Raw genomic sequence first — 20289 nt, forward strand, 5'->3', positions numbered from 1 at the left:
ATTGGATAAACTATCTGTACTTAAAGGCACCAAGATTGGATAAGATGTGTCCAAGGATACTGAAGAGAGCAGAAATCACCAAGGCACTGACCATAATTTTCCAGTGTTTCTTAGATCCAGAGGTGATGTCAGATGACCAGAGAATTGCAAGTGTTAAAGGGTGCAAAGATCATCCCAACAGCCACAAGACAGTCAGGTTAATTTACGTCATGGGGAAGATTCGGAAAAAAACAATGCAGGAAAAAATTAATAGTCACTCGGGTAAATTTAAGGAAAACCTGCATAGATTTGTTAAGGGCAAATCATGTTTCTCTAACTTACTGGAGTTTTTTGATGAGATAATGCTGTTGATGCCTGTACATGGACTTCCAGAAGGCATGGACTTCCAGAAGGACACCTTTGTCAGGCTCCTATTTATTGACTACAGCTCAGCCTTCAACACCATTATTCCCAAGAAACTCATCTCCAAACTCCGTGGTCTGGGCCTCGGCACCTCCCTCTGTGACTGGATCCTAAACTTCCTAACTCACAGACCATAATCAGTAAGGATAGGCAACAACACTTCCTCCACGATCATCCTCAACACCGGTGCCCCACAAGATTGTGTTCTCAGCCCCCTACTATACTCCTTATACACCTATGACTGTGTGGCCAAATTCCCCTCCAATTCAATTTTCAAGTTTGCTGACGACACCACCGTGGTGGGTCGGATCTCAAACAATGATGAGACAGACTACAGGAATGAGATAGAGAATCTGGTGAACTGGTGCGGCAACAATAATCTCTCCCTCAATGTCAACAAAACGGAGGAGATTGTCATCGACTTCAGGAGGCGTAAAGGAGAACATGCCCTTGTCTACATCGTAAGAAGTTTAACAACACCAGGTTAAAGTCCAACAGGTTTATTTGGTAGCAAAAGCCACACAAGCTTTCGAGGCTCTGAGCCCCTTCTTCAAAAGCTCCTCGAAAGCTTGTGTGGCTTTTGCTACCAAATAAACCTGTTGGACTTTAACCTGGTGTTGTTAAACTTCTTACTGTGTTTACCCCAGTCCAACGCCGGCATCTCCACATCTTGTCTACATCAACAGGGATGAAGTAGAAAGGGTCGAGAGCTTCAAGTTTTTAGGTGTCCAGATCACCAACAACCTGTCCTGGTCCCCCCATGCCGACACTATAGTTAAGAAAGCCCACCAACGCCTCTACTTTCTCAGAAGACTAAAGAAATTTGGCATGTCAGCTACGACTCTAACAAACTTTTACAGATGCATCATAGAAAGCATTCTTTCTGGTTGTATCACAGCTTGGTATGGCTCCTGCTCTGCCCAAGACCGCAAGGAACTACAAAATGTAGCCCAATCCATCATGCAAACCAGCCTCCCATCCATTGTCTCTGTCTACACTTCCCGCTGCCTCGGCAAAACAACCAGCATAATTAAGGACCCCGCACACCCCGGACATTCTCTCTTCCACCTTCTTCCTTCGGGAAAAAGATACAAAAGTCTGAGGTCACGTAACAACCAACTGAAGGACAGCTTCTTCTCTGCTGCTGTCAGACTTTTGAATGGACTTACCTTTGCATTAAGTTGATCTTTCTCTACACCCTAGCTATGACTGTAACACTACATTCTGCACTCTCTCGTTTCCTTCTTTATGAACGGTATGTTTTGTCTGTATAGCGCGCAAGAAACAATACTTTTCATTGTATGTTAATACATGTGACAATAATAAATCAAATCAAATCATTTGATAAAGTGCCACACAACAGACTTGTGGGCAAAGTTAGAGCACATGGAATAAAAAGGACAGTAGCATCATGAATACAAAATAAACTGAGCGACAGGAAACAGAGTAGTGATTAATGGATGTTTTTGGGTTGGAGGAATGTTTGTAGTCTAATCCCCCAGTGTTCAGTGTTCGGACGCATGCTCCTCCCAATATATATTACTGACAAAACCTTGGTGTATAGAGCACAATTTCAAAATTTGCGGATGATATGAAACTTGGAAGCATTGTGAACTGTGAGAAGGATAGCGTAGAACTTCAAAAGGATTTGGACAGGTTGGTGGGCAGATAGGAAGCAAATAAAATTCGATACAGTAAAGTGTGGAGTGATTCATTTGGGTTGGAAATATGTGGAGAGACAATATAACATAAAAGGTACATTTCTAAAGGGGTGTAGGAGCAGAGGGACCTGGATGTATATAAGCATAGGTCACTGAAGATGGCAGGTTGTGAGGGCATTTAATAAAGGATATTGTGGCTTTATTAATAGGGGTATAGAGTACCCAAGCAAGGAGGTTATGTTAAACTGATATAAAACACTGGTCCGGCCTCGTGGAGTATTGAGTCCAGGTCTGAACACTGTACTTTAGCAAATATGGCATTAGGGAGAGTGCAGAAGAGATTCAGGAGAATAGTCCCAGGGATGAGGGAGCTTCTGTGGAGAAGAGAAGGTTGAGTGAAGATTTGATAGAGATATTATTCAAGTCACGAGGGGTCTGGACAGAGATAATTGGGAAAAACTGTTCACGTTGGTTGAAAGATTGAAAACAAGAGGGCAGAAATTTCATGTAACTGGCAAAACGGAAGCAATGGAGACATGAGGAGGAACTTTCACACACAGCGAGCGGTTAAGATCTGGAATGCAACACATGAGAGTGGTGGAGGCACGCTCAATCGAGGCATTCAGGAGGAAATTGGATTATTTTCTGAAAAGGAAGAAGGTGCAGGTCTCCATGTACAAATCTTCTTACCTTCCTATCTTTTCCACTTGTTATTATTTGATATTCCTCAGGATGGTAACACACACATTTAAAAAGGGTGTTTGCCAAAATCATTTGATTTCTTGCATAGCGTCTGTAGGTAATAAGCAACATGTAATTTAGGGATTAACAATAAGTACACTCACTTTTCAAAGGTAAGGCTGGGTTTAAGATTCATCAGGGATAATAAAAAAGCTCCACTTACCCTATCCCCTTCAACCTTTCTCTTTTTACCCCTAAGAATTCTGACTAGTACAATGTTACAGTTCAAGCCCACAATCCACACTCGAGTGATGAAGCACAGGCTCTGAATGTTTGGCTATGTGCTGCACATTTTGAACATGATCTCCATGCAAGCTTTTTAATATTCAGTCCCTAAATAATAATCATTCACAGGAATTCTTTAGTACAACTTTGCCTTTATAGTGCAGGAGTCATACACAGCATGCCAATCAAAGTACTCCTGCTCCAAGTAAAATCTAGAAATGACTTCTAGACTAAAGTTTGAATAAGGCAATGCTTCCAGACTGGTACATGTGTTCACCAACAGAATCATTGGATTTCTACAAATGCAGAATGCCAAACTATTCACAATTCATATTATAAAGCCAACACCACCATCTGCTGGTAGATAAGTGTGAATACAATTTCTCAGTTGCATTTGCCGCATAAATAAAATAATTGTTATTCCAAGGGAGAAAACATGGTTGCAGAGGTTGGAATTCTCTGGGGGTAAGGGGGATGGAGTGGGTTCTATGACAAGATGATAGAGTTTAGATTCAGCAGCAAAGATGACTCAAAAAGGTCTTTTTATCTTGACAGGAAAGCTATTCAGTACCATCAGGTTAGAAGAGTCTTGAAAAGCAGAATCTTCACAAATTAGACTTGTTACTTTTATTTTTAAACAAAACACAGGGGATTGTGTCAACTTGGTTCATTGCTAGCACTTCACCTATGAATCACAATGGTGCAGAATCAAAACTGACTCCAGAGGACTCAGTTCATAATCTTAGCTGGCAATCTAACTGCACTGAGAGAGTAGTGAATGCCACCTTTCAGATAAAACATTAAACCAAGGACTGTCTACCCTCTCCAGTGCATGTAAAATCATTCAAAAAGAACAAGGAGATCTCCTTTATTCTTCAACAAACATAATTAAAAACACATTAACTGACCATGGGCGGAATTTTCCACCCCTCTGCCCCCCTCCCCACCTCTCCCCCCCTGCCCCGCCCCGCCCTGCCCGCCCCCCCCTGCCCCCCCACCCCCCCTCTCCCCCTCACCTCCCCCCCCCTCCCCCCCAAGACCAGAAATTCCCACCCGAGGTCGATGGACCTTTAAACAGTCTGCCAAATTTTCTGTCCCACCCACAATGATTCCCATTGGGATGGGAAATTTCCGGCCCCGATACCTTGCTGTTGTTGTGGGATGTGCTTGTGAACAAATTGACTGTCAGGTTTGTCTATACAGCAACAGTGAGTACATTTTAAGTGCACTTCATTGGCTGTGAAACACTTTGGGATATCCTACTGATGTGAAAGGCACTATATCGATAGAAATTTGTTCTTTCAAGTATCAACAATTTATAGAAACTGGTGAATTTTGCCATTTGAAAAATTTCCACTCCCAAGTTTTCTTTTTCAATTTATCAAAGATATCTCTCTCTTGTACGCATAGTCAAAAGCTATTTTTGATTACTTTGATCTCATTCTATTGACATTCTTTGTCTTACTGTCACATCTGACCTGAAATGGAATTACAGCATCATCCAATGGTAAACCTGTCTCCAAGGATTTTGATTTCAGCATCAAGATCTAATTGTCTCTGGATATATTTCTACATTCCTGACTACGAAAAAAGGAAATAAAATGCATTTCACTGCTATCCCATTTAATTGTCCAAACTGTCTATCTCTTAGCTGCAGCTTTTCTTAAGTCTTGCTCCTTTGAACTGAACACTAAAATGGTCACTTCCTCTCTCCTTTCACCCCACCATTGGCAGCTTTACTTTCAGCCATCTAGACTCAGTTGGCAGAAGTTTCCTGTCCCGCCCGCCACGGGAATCGTAGCAGGTGGGACAGAAAGTTCGGCAGACCATGCAAAGGTCTGTTGACCTCAGGTGGGAACGTCCAGTCTTGGGGCGAGCATGGCCGGAAAATCCCACCCAATGACTTGGAATTTTCTCCCTACACTCCTCCATCTTTCTATCTCCTCTTCTTTTAATACCATTCTCGAATCTCATGGGGCGAATTTTCCTGTTCCGCCTGCCACGGGAATCATAGCAGGTGAGGGGCAGACCATGGAAAGGCCTGTTGGCCTTGGGTGGGATTTTCTGGTTTCGGGGGAAGGCGGCCAGAAAATCCCACCCCATATCCTTAAAAAAGCTTTTAGTCACCCCCTCCTAAAGCAGCCATTTTTGTCTCATCACACCTCTGTGAAGCACCTTGGGATGGTTTTTGATGTATATAAATAAAGGCTACTGCTGTTTCTGATCTTAAATAACTATTAAAGATTGAGAAACACATTACAAATGCAGAATACATGATAACCTTTGTCCCAATGCACAGGAATATCATACATGCTAACTCTTTCAATTACTGCAAAAAAAAACAAAGATAGCGTAACTTCTCAAAAGGTGTGTGAGAAACAAACTGAGTTTTAACAATTACTTTAAAAGTTCAAAGACTGACTGAATTTTGAACCTCAAATGTATATTAAGATATAAATCTCCAAAAGTCTATAAATCTCCCAAAGTGTGATCTTAGTTCACTCAAATCCATCCTCTTTCACAGTGTTAAAATCAGAGTTAGAATAGAACTAAGTCTATTTTCCAACCATGCAGTGGTGAATTTTGCTTCTTGGCCCTGATCAACTACCTGGACCATAATTTTAAACGCCCCCTCTGCCTCACCCCACCCAGTCGGAAGGCTATGCTGAAGGGGTGAAAATTTTAGAAAATGTGGTGGAACACCATGTAAGAGTCCTGGTTGATAGAGATTGGTAACAGGTAACTGATTGGGATGGGCAAAGGTGCAGTCAATTGAGCAGTGACTGAGGCTAGTGGTTCAGTTGATAGGATATGCTTCTGATGATACATCCACTGATCATTCATGCTCAGTCATTGAATTTCTTGCGATAACATACCCAGGTCTTTGAGAGGTTTGACTTCCAACTATCTGTTCCTAATCCGTTCTGAGAATGTGGCTGGAGGGCCTCTTGGTTCCTCTCCTCCTCTCAAATGACTTCTCTCCTCCTTTTCGTCTCCTCTTGTAAGGTCTCCTGTGCTGTGTCCAAAACCTTAGAGCTAGCTGCCATTCAACAATGTCTCCCAGGTCAAAGTCACTTCCAGCATGACTCCAACCCCAACCACAGTACACTTGAAGAGGTGCCTGCCAGTTTTAAGCAGTGCAGGCAAGCTTTAAATGGTGCTCACCGCTTATATTGGCCTCCTGCTGATACATCGAACAAGGCTAGTGATGGCTGGACACTAAAATCATTGAAGTAAGCAGGCAGAGCAGTGTTGATGTGTTGCCTGTTTCACAATCAATGGGCGCAGGTGAATCCTGCATTGCTTCCTGGTGCTACTGAATTTAGATCTCAGAGCCTTTTATTTGAAGTCAATTGAGAGCCTCTCAAAATTGTAGAATCCAGAAAGTAACATACAATGAATGCAAGACTCTCAGCCTAATGCAGTCTACAATACTATGTTGTTATTTTACTAAATAGTTTTGCAAAGATTAGAGACAAGTTTTTGTGAAGTAGGGACAGACAATTGGAACAAGTTGAAAATGGGATAGCACTTATATTGTTTTTATGTTTGTAAGTAATGGGAATCAAAAAATATTGCCCAAAACCGTAGATTTTTGGAGCCTCAAAATTACTATTGCTGTACAAATGGTGACTTAAGGAAACCCAATGAGAGCAGGACCATGAAGTGGGGATACTGAATGTGCACATTGCTCATAGAGTCTTATACATTTGAGAATGATGTTACATTTTCAAAAACTTACATTATATCCCAGATGATACAAGTGCCATCAAAACTTGCCGTTACACATTCTTGGTCATTTTTCTTCATTTTAATGCAGGACACAGTTGATGTGTGCTCCTTCAGGCCCGCAGTAAACTTCTGACTCTTTGGTGTAATTTCCCATACCCGCACCTAAAATCAGAAATGTAAAGATAGTTTTGAAATGGGTAATTAGAATGGTTAATCATTTGGAGATGGGGAGGCAGAATCTACATGAGTGGAATTCAGTGGAATATAGACATAACTGAAATGCAGAAGAATATGGAGTGTAAACTCAACAAAGGCTGTAATATGTGAGCATTGTGTTATCACCTGGCCAACAACTGCTATTGCTGTTTGTAAGGTTATTGGGTGGTATGGACATGACAAACCATTTCCCACAGAAGCTACTTCAGCAAACCGTTAAATTCTGCTCCAGTGTCAGTTTCGAATTTAAGTTTTGCACTGCTGTGAGCAATATTTAATTTAGCAGAAATGTCACCTTTCCCCAGTCTTGCAGTAGAATGTTTTCAGAGGCTCAGTGCTTTGGCTGCTGTGATTGACCTTCAGTTCATTGACTCTGTTCATGTTCCAAACATTGGAGGAGCAGCCAGTTGCAATGTGGCTAGTGGTAGTGGCGGGTTGCTGTGACTTGGACCTGCAACAGTTGGCAAATCGATTCCATTTGCCACAATTGTCGCACCGTCCATTAAATGCGAAGCACGTGCTCCTCTTTTGTGCCACCACAGTTCGGGCAGGGTGTGTTCTGTATCGCGAAAACTTCTGTTTCCCGTCTTAGTTCCTTGGTGCTTCTCTCTAACTTTTCACTTATCATGCAGATACTGATGGCGGACTCTAACATGAGATTTCTTTCTCAGAGCAACTGTTTGTGCACAGCATCAATATGTATTTTACAGACCACGTGGCCTCTCACGAGTTAGTCGGTGAGGGTACTTAAAGTGCACTTTTTCGCCAGGATTTTCAAAGTCGCAGTATATGATTGTACAGACTTGTCGGGTTCCTGGTTAGAGGTGTTAAAAAACATGTCTGTCCAAGATTATGGGGGTGATTATCCCAGTCCGCTGCGCTGCTCGGAGGCCGTTTCATGGGTTTCCCGCTGGGCGCCATGGCCTCTACTCGTCTCCGAGACTATGTTTTTTGCCGTAATTTGCTCCATGTCAGAAATCAGCATGGAGCTGATTATCATATGGAAATATGATAATCATATCATTATTATCATATGTTCATAAATGTAATCAAATGGATTGAGTGTCAACCTGCAAATCCTTCCAACATGCCAATGGCTCGTGGTAAGAGCAGGAGAGACTCCTGGTCAGCCATGGTACCCCTCAAGCTATAAGCTCCTGGCAACAGACTAGCAACCTGTTTCAGGAATTACTAACTATGGAAACAGGCAAAAGTCTGCCTTAGTGCACAGATGTGGGAAGAGAATTGAAATTGGAAGGAGAATTTTAGTTGTGTGCAAATGTGTGGGAGCAGCATCATAATACCACTTTCAATAAATTCTGCTGGGCAACTGTGTGGAGAGAATGACCACACAAAATGGAAGTAGGTTTTGTGGGACAGCCAACAACTTGCTTTTGGCACAACTGGGCAGCAGTCTGACATTGCAGACACTGACAATGCTCTTCCTGATAACTCTCCTCAGAATTTACACCACTGCCATGCACAATTTCCCTTTGATTTGGAATGGGCTTAAATTAAAAGGTGAAAGTCTCACCCAGCAGTTGTTCAACAAGTAAACAGCAGCTAAATAAAAAATAAAGGCCGACATTTTCCAGCCATACTCGCCAGTGGGATCTTCCAGTTCCCGGCAGTAGGGGGATGCATAGAATGGGAAACCCCATTGATAGCGGATCAAAAGATCCCGCCATCAATCATCAACCGATGGCAGGCAGCCTCCGCAGCCGCGGATCATGCCACGGGAGATATGGAAAATCCTGCCCAAAGTCTCTTCTAATTATTTTAGCTATCTAAAGTTAGCTGTAAAGTACGGTACCCGAATAGGGCAAATTAAAAGTAGTAATTGAAAAGGAAAACCCAGTTTGACACTACATGCACAAAGAGGAGGACAAATCCAATCCAGTTGTTTACTGCCCCATCAATCGTCAGCAATGTGATAAAAGGTCAGGGGGTCATCTGCACCCGAAACGTCAACTCTTCTCTCTCGTTACAGATGCTGCCAGACCTGCTGAGATTTTCCAGCATTTTCTCTTTTGGTGATAAAAGGTGCTGTTGACAGTGCTGTTAAGGGACACTTAATCACCATTAACCTGCTCACTGATGTTCAGTTTGAATTCCACCAGGCCAATTTGGTTTCAGACCTGACTATAACCTTGATCGAAGCATGGACAAAAGAGCTGAATGCCAGGGGTGAGCTGAGGTGAGAATGTCTGCTCTTGACATCAAGGCAACATTTGATCAAGGTGGCATTTTGAAAATGTAATTTGTTCATGTGACATTAGCATCACTGACAAGGCCAACGTTTATTGCCTGTCTGGGTTCCTCCATAATTGAGGATGGATATGTTCGTGGAGTCTCCTCCTGTTAGTTGTTTAATTGTCCACCACTAATAACAACAGGATGTGGCACAACTGCAGAGCTTTGATCTGATCTATTGGTTGTGGAACCACTTCGCTCTGTCTATTGAATGCTGTTTTTGCTGTTTAGCATGCACTGGCACGGAGGCACAGTGGTTAACGCTGCTGCCTCACAGCACCAGGGACCTGGGTTCAATTCCTGGCTTGGATCACTATATGTGTGGAGTTTGCACATTCTCCCTGTGTCTGTGTGCGTTTATTCCAGGTGCTCTGGTTTGCTCCCACAGTTCAAAGATGTGCGGGTTAGGTGGATTGGCCATGCTAAGTTACCCCTTAGTGTCAGGGGGATTAGCAGGGTAAATACGTGGGGTTACGGGGATAGGGCCTGGGTGGGATTGTGGTTGGTGCAGACTTGATGGGCCGAATGGCCTCCTTCTGCACTGTAGGATTTGATGATAATCCTGTGTTGTAGTTTTGCCAGATTGGCATCTCATTTTTAGGTATGCCATGTCATGCTCTTCTACACTCCTCATTGAACCACGGTTCATGGTAATGGTACAGTGAGGAATAAAGCTACAGACTGTGATGCCATACAATTCTGCTCCTGTTGATGGCTCACAATGCCTTATGAACTACAAGATATATTCTGAATCTGGGATTGCTCTCCTTAGAGCACAGAAGGCTGTTGTTATGGATAGTTGTTCAAAATTGTCTATGCTTTTGATAGAGCAATTAAGGCAAAATTGTTTCCACTAATAGAAGGGTCAGTCAGTCATGAGAGAATGCAGAAAATGGACAAAAGGACCAAAAGGGAAAATACTTTTTTCCTTACACAGCAAGTTGTTATGATCTTGAATTCATTTCACTTTAGAAGGGAACAAGTACTTGAAAAATAAATAAAAATGCAGGGCTATGGGGAAAAAGCACAGAAGAGGGACTGATTGTTTAAAAGTTTTAAGTTTATTTTATTTTTTTATTAGCGCCACAAGTAGGTTTACATTAACACTGCAATGAAGTTACTGTGAAAATCCCCTAGTCACCACACTTCGGCATGTTCAGGTACACACAGGGAGAATTTAGCATGACCAATGCACCTAACCAGCTCATCTTCCAGACTGTGGGAGGAAACTGGAGCACCCGGAGGAAACCCACGCAGACACGGGGAGAATGAGCAGACTCTGCACAGACAGTGACCCAAGCCGGGAATCGAACCTGGGTCCCTGGCGCTGTGAGGCAGCAGTGCAAACCATGCCACCCAGAGTGTGGAGAGCTCTTTCAGAGAGCTAACATATGCATGATAGGTGGACTGGCCTCCTTCCGTGCTATAAGATTGTCCATCTATTGCTTACTTATTCTGTGCCACAAAATGGAGGACAGGCAGGCAACAGTTTTAAGAAGTTAATCAAAACCACCAGTTAGCTGTACTTCAATATCATCCTGTAATATTGGAACCCAGTAAATTATAATGGCAAACCTCTATTGTGTTATGCAGCAGTACATCAAGCACAACCCAATCATAAAGACATATATTATTAGACTGTGACATGTTGTACATACCTGTCCTTCACCACCTCCACTGATGATTTTCTTGCAGTCACTAGTGGCAGTAATTGCTGTGACACCATCTGGATGAGCATTGTGGATTGTATACATTAATTTGCCTGTCTCTGGTGTAAAAGCACGAATTTTCCCATCATTCCATGCTATGAAAAGTTCAAATCGGAAAATAACTCAAAATAAGACAAAATGTTCCAAATGTAGGAGGATGAAATTCTAATGGCTTTAACAGTTTGGAAAAAAATACTAGTACCTACCGCTAATAATGCTTCTTCCATCTTGCATAAAATCAATGGCATTGCAAATCATATTTGGCACAACAATTCGCAGAAGTTCTTTATTGGTGGGGGTATGCCAGATTCTTATTTCACCCTTAGAGCATGTTCCAAACAGGTCTGAGGTTCCACTATATTTGGAACAAAGAGACAGTAACATAAAGAAGTCTTCCTTCAAGGTTTTCTTTCAATATTAGCTGCAAAAAATCATGATTAATTGAAGAAAATATCCTGTACAATTCATTTGGCTTTTTTGTACATTTACGATCTGCAAAGAGAGCGATAACTATTAAACGGAAATCTGAACTTCCAGTTATGAGAGGAAAGAATGCCACGCGACAAGATATCACATTTCAAAACTTTTACTGAGACAAATGGAACAAAATACTATTAACTAAACACTATTTTCATTTCGCAGGCAACTTGTATTTAAATTACCGAACAGAATGTGCTTCTACTTTAAATGACATCTGAAAACTCCAATTTTGTTACATTACTTGGTCTCTTTAGTATACATCCAATTCTCCTGGAACCAATCCAATGTAATTTACAGCTCCCAAGGGTTTATTTCTGTTCTTTCCCATCTTATCCTACAGAGTGAAACATTTTCGACGGAATTCCCTTTAGCTCCAGCTAGGAAAAGCCTCTTGTTTTAACTCCTCACAAACTTGATCTTCAAACTCTGCGTGTGCATGTACCTGCGTTCTGTATGAATTCAGCATAATGAAGGACCCCACGCACCCTGGACATTCTCTCTTCCACCTTCTTCCGTCAGGAAAAAAAAACAAAAGTCTGAGGTCACGTACCAACCGACTCAAGAACAGTTTCTTCTGTGCTGCCATCAGACCTTTGAGTGGACCTACCTCGCACTAAGTTGATCTTTCTCTACACCCTGTAACACTACATTCTGCACTCTCTCCTTCCTTCTCTATGAATGGTATGCTTTGTCTGTATAGCATGCAAGAAACAACACTTTTCACTGTATATTAATACATGTGACAATAATAAATCAAATCAATTCTTGGGTCAGAATTTTCTCTGCTTAAAGTGCAGGTCTGACTGACTCTATTTCTTTTGCTTCTCACCTCCCAGCTGGTTATGGACCAAACAAGACCAACTGCTTCCCGTCTGTGATTTTCTTTTGGTTTTATAGGGAACCCTGATCTGAACATACCTTCCTTTCCCTGTGGCAACGGAAAACATACGAGTCCTGTATGAAATTTTGAATGTTAATTAACTATCTCTGATCACAACTGCCTTTTATCTGAGAAACAAAGGGACAGTTTCCAGCACAACTGCCTACAGCCTGATATTTAGGAGACTTAGGGTCTCCTCATTGTGAACTTGGAAACAGTAATCATTGTCCCCAAATGGAAATACCTGGCACCTTTCTCTCAACAAAACAATCTGGATCTCACTGTCAGGCGGATCCCTGCATAGGTCACATGATGCCTTTCATGTACTCTAAATTTAAAGATTCAGCTCCAACTAAAACACTCTATAAACCACAAAATACAGCCCTGAAACAAAATAATCCAATCAACCTCACAATTGTAACAGTACATTTTGTTTTACCACATTAATAGCTTGGAAGAGATATTGAAACAATAAATAATGTACAAGGGGTTGTATTAATATAGTTTAATTTATACTGTTTGTCATTTCAGAGAGCATTTTAAGAGTCAACCACATGCTGTGGATCTGGAGTTATATGTAGGCCAGATCAGTAAGGATGGCAGATTTCTTTTCCGAAAGGACACTAGTGAACCAGTTGGGCTTTTACAACAATCATGGTCATCATTAGACTTTTAATTGAATTCAAAGTTCACTGTCCGCCATGGTGGGATTTGAACCCAGGTCCCCAGGTTACTGGGTCTTTGAATTACTAGTCCAGTGACAATACCACATCACCCCTGGTGATGCCAACATGCACCAGTTTGCAGGGCATAAGGAAAAAGGATACAGACCTGTAAGTGAGGACTTTCTCACCGCATTGCTCACTTCCAATGCATCCTCTTAAAGTGTGACCTGTCTCCGATTGGGCTGCTGATTGGCAGCAAACTTTGTGCACAACTCCCAATCCTGCAGAAGAAACTTCAGCAACCAAGGACTATCTAAGACAAACAAGCAAGAGGGCAATTCTATAGACAGAAGCAAGCTTCTGCCTACAACAGGTGGCATTGCACCAGACACTTGTCACAGCTGCAGAAGGGTGACATGGTCTGGATCATTGACCTTGGGAGACAAGGAACAGTCCTCAAATGGAACGAGGACCAACCGTGGTCCTGCCAAATTAGCACCGTAGAGGGCACAGTCAGACGTAATAGGAGGAGTCTCCACTTTCTTGCGAGACAGTCTTCCTCCATTGCACATTGGAATACAATTGGTGAGGATACCCAAACACTAGCCCAACCTCCAAGCCAACAGCAAGGACCAGAACCAACAGAGCCTACCACTCTTCTAACAGAATGGCAAACGAGATGTGGAAGGATTATAAGACCTCCAGGCTGCCTGAATCTCTAACTTCAAGGACTTGAAGGGTGGGAAGATGGAATAGTGAGAATGTTGTTAATACTAATACTGTATTAGCAATAATGTTAGAATTGCATTAAAGTTGTAGCAATAAGGTAAATTCATAAGCCTTATAACAATGTAAGACTTGAAGTAAATTGAAGTAATTCTATATCCATAGGATAAAGACTTGGGGGGAGGTGTAGTATAATGGTCTGGTATATACAGGGTTAACATGGGCTGAGAACAGTACTGCCCACACAGTGATGTAAGAAGGCATATGATTCAGTAAGGGTCAATGTGGCATTGAGCAGAGACATGTTAAGATCTGGACATGGAGCAAGTTCCTTGCCTGTACTTTTTAGCGTATATATGTACATAGTTACAAGGCGTTAAAAAAGATTTGCTGTCATAATACAGAAGATTACAAAGACTTCCTTTACAGATGCATTCTGTCACAAACTGCATTACAATACAAGGAGTTGAAATTACAAACTATATTATACTGCTTCTTGCTCTTGTCTGAATCCACAGTCTTTCCTGATGGGTGAGGCTGATTTTCCTCACCACAATGCCAATGTGCATTAGTATAAGGAAGAAAGAGTAGAGACATGTAACATCCTGCCTTATTTTTCCATTCCATGCATTTCTGGTGGGTTAAGTGGAGGCAGGTCCTCTATGGCACAGTTGAGAGATTCACTCTCATGTTTAAACAACACAGGAACGTTGCGCTGTTATCTCCTGTATCTTCTTCTATCCTTAACGCTTGTTCATGGCAACTCCAATCAATGCTCAATTTAATTAGGCACCGAGGGCTGCCGTTTAGAGGCCGTTCCTAATCCACATTTTTGAATCTTGTTTTTGTGCTCCATCTGCTGGCATTTGGTTGTTATGAGCCTTTGAGCCAATTGTTTTACTATTTTGTTCTGTAGCACCACTATTGATATAAATGGCTGATGTCGGTGGCGCACACCCTACTGAGGAAGCTGTACCAGCTGATCTTCAGACAATGAGTCTGTGATTGCAATGTTACGTCTGTTGCCCAAGCACTAATTATCTCTACTCTCTTTCACATGCACCACAGCCAAGTGTCCCAGGGACACAGGAAGCCAGCCCCAAATCTCCAGCCCCAAGGGCACCACAGATGAAGATTTTGAGGACTTACTCGTCAAGGATCTGTCACAGCACTCACCAACACCAGCGCAGAGACACACACCATGGTGGAACCTAGATGTAGAGCAGACTTGGTCTAACAATCTGGAGAGTACAGCTCAGATTCTGGTCCTTGTGATCTTCCCAGGGACCACCCTGAGAGGGCAGTTGTCCTTTGGAGTGTGCAGCGATTAAAACTGCAAAAAAGACCTGTGTTCCCTGATGCCTGTCCGTGGAATGAGTTCTTGAAGATACTCATTAGAATTTAGCAGTTTCCCTGTCTATTACTCTCAGTCCTCTGTCTGTAATCCTTGATCTCATTGTTATGGTTGTTTCTATCTCTGTTAGCCTCTGAGTCGTATCAGGTGGATATTCCTATGCCCCATGTAGAATTTACTCCTCCCCATCTTGAGGCCCATTGTATCGTGACAGATAGAGACCCTCACATGGGGCCATTGAGTGCCCATCCTTACACTACCTGTTCCCAATCTACAGCCTGCAGATGCTTCCTCTGATTGTGACTGTGCCATCTGCGGCTGAGTATTAAGCCAGAAACCCCCAGACCACTGTGTGTGAGGTAATGACTACACCCTGCACATCCTGCACACATTATGCTGATCACCAGTGATAGTGGACTAACATCCCTCCCCTGCTGGACTGGGAAAGGACTGTCTCTGGAAACTCAGTAATGTAGGCTGAAACACATCTTCACTCTGCAATCCTCCCACTCTGGCACCAACTCACGTACGTCCTTCTGTAAAAGACTTCCACTCAATTTTTCTTTATTCATTTGTGGGACATGGGTGTCACTGGCTGGCCAGCATTTATTGCCCATCTCTAGTTGCCCGAGGACAGTTAAGAGTCAACCATATTGCTGTGGCTTTGGAGTCACATGTAGGCCAGACCAGGTAAGGACAGCAGATTTCCTTCCCTAAAGGACGTTAGTGAACCAGGTGGGTTTTTCCGACAGTCGACAATGGTTTCATGGTCACCAGTAGATTCTTAATTCCAGATTTTTTTTATTGAATTCAAGTTGCACCATCTGCCATGGGGGGATTCGAACCCGGGTCCCCAGAACATGAGCTGAGTTTCTGAATGAATAATCCAGCGAAGCCACCGCCTGTCCTAGGACCCCAACTTGCTTATGTCCTTCTGTAACAGACTCTCTCCCAATTCAGGCTCAGAGGACGCTTCCCCCCTGCACAGCCCCTTCCCCTACCCCAGTCAATACCTGAATGCACCCTTTTCCTGTCTTCTTCCGCAGTTGTGTGTCTGAGTGCAACCTTTCCCAGTCTTCACTCCTCCCACCAGTTGTGCCATGTCCTCCAGCCCCTTCCATTTCCTCTGCCTTGTTCTCTCCTCACCCTTTGTCGGGCCTTTGCCCTGCAGCACATTATAACCCACCCCTGCCTTACTGCTGGTCTGGTATATACAGCCTTGCCTCTGTAACCGCTCTTGGAAGCAAAGTGGTATTGCCAGCGAAGCCAGCAATGAATCTGAAGTGCTGCGAGCGCTGAACAATACAAGGTAAGCAAACAAATCTCAAAGTCATGAGGGAAGTGCAGGTTGCCAGGTACACGTCATTTATATATAGCTGCTCACTGGTCCAATTAGACACAGGGGTGAGCTGTTGATACAGCGTGGGGACATGATTCCAGTGAGCTGCCCTGATAATAAGCATTCATGATATTCTAATATATTCAAAAGGCGATTCCAACAAGGCATGGTGGGATAAGAGTGCCTCCATTGAGGGCAAGAGCAGATGATTGCAACCTGTTTTATAAGCCGATGGGGAACTCTCATCCAATATTTACTCCCACAATATTTTCCTCTCCCACCTGCCATTATGGCCACTTGACATTTGGAAAAATTAACTGATAGGTTAAGATGTCTGTTGTGTCTTTCTGAAAGCTTTCAAATGTTGCCACTGTGGCGTGCCTCTTTATTGATCTCACTCCTTTAAATTTCACTTGGATACAACTGTACTGTCCCAAAAGTAGCATAAATTCTGCAGAGACTAATTCACCTCCTGACTCTGAAACCTGTCCACAATCTACAAGGCTCAAGTCGGGAATAAGAACAAAGAACAAAGATAAAGAACAATACAGCACAGGAACAGGCCCTTCGGCCCTCCAAGCCCGCGCCGCTCCCCGGTCCAGGATTGAATCCTGAATCCAGGATCCCCGCCCAATTTTCCAGCCTATCTACATACCAATATCCTATCCACCGAGCTGTCCCTCACAGCTACGATGCTTTGTTCATCACAACCTATTAACTCACCCCCACCCCCCCATTCCAGACCATGTGATCTCCAGGGAGAGGCGAAAACCCAGAGTGAAAACCCCAGGGCCAATATGGGGAAAATAAATCTGGGAAATTCCTCTCCGACCCCCTTAGGCGATCGAAACGAGTCCAGGAGATCACACCGGCCCTGATCGGAAAATGCTTCCCAACCCTAGTCATTTCCACTTCTGCTTTACGAACACCATCTGAATTCCCTGCCCCCGAGACAGGTTCCCAACTATCCGCAGTCTCGCTCAGTACTGGCACCAGCAAGATGATCATAGAATGAAGCCTTGAAACGGGAAACAAAGAACAATTAGCCCGCGCCGCTCCCTGGTCCAAACTAGACCACTCTTTTGTATCCCTCCATTCCCACTCCGTTCATATAGCTGTCTAGATAAGTCTTAAACGTTCCCAGTGTGTCCGCCTCCACCACCTTGCCCGGCAACACATTCCAGGCCCCCACGACCCTCTGTGTAAAATATGTCCTTCTGATATCTGTGTTAAACCTCCCCCCCTTCACCTTGAACCTATGACCCCTCGTGAACGTCACCACCGACCCGGGGAAAAGCTTCCCACCGTTCACCCTATCTATGCCTTTCATAATTTTATACACCTCTATTAAGTCTCCCCTCATCCTCCGTCTTTCCAAGGAGAACAACCCCAGTTTCCCCAATCTCTCCTCATAACCAAGCCCCTCCATACCAGGCAACATCCTGGTAAACCTCCTCTGTACTCTCTCCAAAGCCTCCACGTCCTTCTGGTAGTGTGGCGACCAGAACTGGACGCAGTATTCCAAATGCGGCCGAACCAACGTTCTATACATCTGCAACATCTGACCCCAACTTTTATACTCTATGCCCCGTCCTATAAAGGCAAGCATGCCATACGCCTTCTTCACCACCTTCTCCACCTGTGACGTCACCTTCAAAGATCTGTGGACTTGCACACCCAGGTCCCTCTGCGTCTCTACACCCTTTATGGTTCTTCCATTTATCGTGTAGCTCCTCCCTACATTATTCCCACCAAAATGCATCACTTCGCATTTATCAGGATTGAACTCCATCTGCCATTTCCTTGCCCAAATTTCCAGCCTATCTATATCCTTCTGTAGCCTCTGACAATGTTCCTCACTATCTGCAAGTCCTGCCAGTTTTGTGTCGTCCGCAAACTTACTGATCACCCCAGTTACTCCTTCTTCCAGATCATTTATATAAATCACAAACAGCAGAGGTCCCAATACAGAGCCCTGCGGTACACCACTAGTCACAGGCCTCCAGCCGGAAAAAGACCCTTCCACTACCACCCTCTGTCTTCTATGACCAAGTCAGTTCTCCACCCATCTAGCCACCTCCCCCTTTATCCCATGAGATCCAACCTTTTTCACTAGCCTACCATGAGGGACTTTGTCAAACGCTTTACTAAAGTCCATATAGACAACATCCACGGCCCTTCCTTCGTCAACCATTTTGGTCACTTCTTCAAAAAACACCACCAGGTTAGTGAGGCATGACCTCCCTCTCACAAAACCATGCTGACTATCGTTAATGAGCTTATTCCATTCTAAATGCGCATACATCCTATCTCTAAGAATCCTCTCCAACAACTTCCCCACCACGGACGTCAAGCTCACCGGCCTATAATTACCCGGGTTATCCTTCCTACCCTTCTTAAATAACGGGACCACATTGGCTATCCTCCAATCCTCTGGGACCTCACCTGCGTCCAGTGACGAGACAAAGATTTGCGTCAGAGGCCCAACGATTTCACCTCTCGTCTCCCTGAGCAGCCTTGGATAGATTCCATCAGGCCCTGGGGATTTGTCAGTCTTTATATTCTCTAATATGTGGTGTGGTGGAATATTCTCCACTCGCCTGGATGAGTGCAGTCACAACAACTCAAGAAACTCAACATAATCCAGGACGAAGCAGCTCACTTAATTGACACCTTGTCCACCACCTTCAACATGCATTCCCCTCGCCACCAACGCGCAGTGGCAGGAGTATGTACCATCTACAAGAAGCCCTGCAGCAACTCACCAAAGGCTCCTTTGACAGCATCTTCCAAACCCACGACTCTACCACCAAGAAGGGTAAAGGCAGCAGGTGCATGGGAACACCATCACCTGTAAGATCCCTTCCAAATCACACCCTAGAGCTATATCACTATTCCTTCACCATTGCAAAGTCAAAATCATGAAACTCCCTCCCTAAAGCACTGTGAGTGTACCTACAGCACATGGACTGTTGTAGACTGTGGAGGGCTGTTGTAGGCTGCAAAGAGACATAGATAGGATGCAAAGCTGAGCTGAAAAATGGCAGATGGAGTTTAACCCTGATAAATGTGAGGTGATTCATTTTGGTAGGACAAATTTAAATGTGGATTGCAGGGTCAAAGGTAGGGTAATGAAGACTGTGGAGGAACAGAGAGATCTTGGGGTCCATATCCACAGATCTCTGAAGGTTGCCACTCAAGTGGATAGAGCTGTGAAGAAGCCTATAGTGTGTTAGCTTTTATTAACAGGGGGTTGGAGTTTAAGAGCCGTGGGGTTATGCTACAACTGTACAGGACCTTGGTGAGACCACATTTGGAATATTGTGTGCAGTTCTGGGCACCTCACTATAAGAAGGATGTGGAACTGCTGGAAAGAGTGCAAAGGAGATTTACCAGGATGCTGCCTGATTTGGAGGGTAGGTCTTATGAGGAAAGGTTGAGGGAGCTAGGGCTGTTCTCTCTGGAGCGGAGGAGGTTGAGGGGAGACTTAATAGAGGTTTATAAAATGATGAAGGGGATAGATAAGAGTGAACGTTCAAAAACTATTTCCTCGGGTGGATGGAGCTATTACAAGGGGGCATAACTATAGGGTTCATGATGGGAGATATAGGAAGGATGTCCGAGGTAGGTTCTTTACTCAGAGAGTGGTTGGGGTGTGGAATGGACTGCCTGCAGTGATAGTGGAGTCAGACACTTTAGGAACATTTAAGCGGTTATTGGATAGGCACATGGAGCACACCAGGATGATAGGGAGTGGGATAGCTTGATCTTGGTTTCAGATAAAGCTTGGCACAACATCGTGGGCCAAAGGGCCTGTTCTGTGCTGTCCTGTTCTATGTTCTATGACTGCAGTAGTTCAAGAAGGTGGCTCAGCACCACCTTCTCAAGGGCAATTAGGGTTGGACA

At 43.7% G+C, this 20289-nt stretch overlaps 1 protein-coding gene across 1 annotated transcript in view; it reads right to left on the minus strand.

The window, feature by feature from the left end:
- cfap52 (cilia and flagella associated protein 52) overlaps positions 1-20289 on the minus strand; it is a 58768-nt gene that overhangs the window by 18727 nt on the left and 19752 nt on the right. The window contains exons 9-12 of the mRNA XM_078225989.1: positions 11146-11294; positions 10889-11034; positions 6772-6923; positions 2754-2856 (exon numbers count right to left, since the gene is read on the minus strand). Of these exons, the coding sequence (XP_078082115.1) occupies positions 2754-2856; positions 6772-6923; positions 10889-11034; positions 11146-11294 (550 nt within the window). The remainder of the gene's footprint in view (positions 1-2753; positions 2857-6771; positions 6924-10888; positions 11035-11145; positions 11295-20289) is intronic.

The sequence above is a fragment of the Mustelus asterias genome, chromosome 12 (assembly GCF_964213995.1).
Source record: "Mustelus asterias chromosome 12, sMusAst1.hap1.1, whole genome shotgun sequence".
NCBI classification, from domain to species: Eukaryota; Metazoa; Chordata; class Chondrichthyes; order Carcharhiniformes; family Triakidae; genus Mustelus; species Mustelus asterias.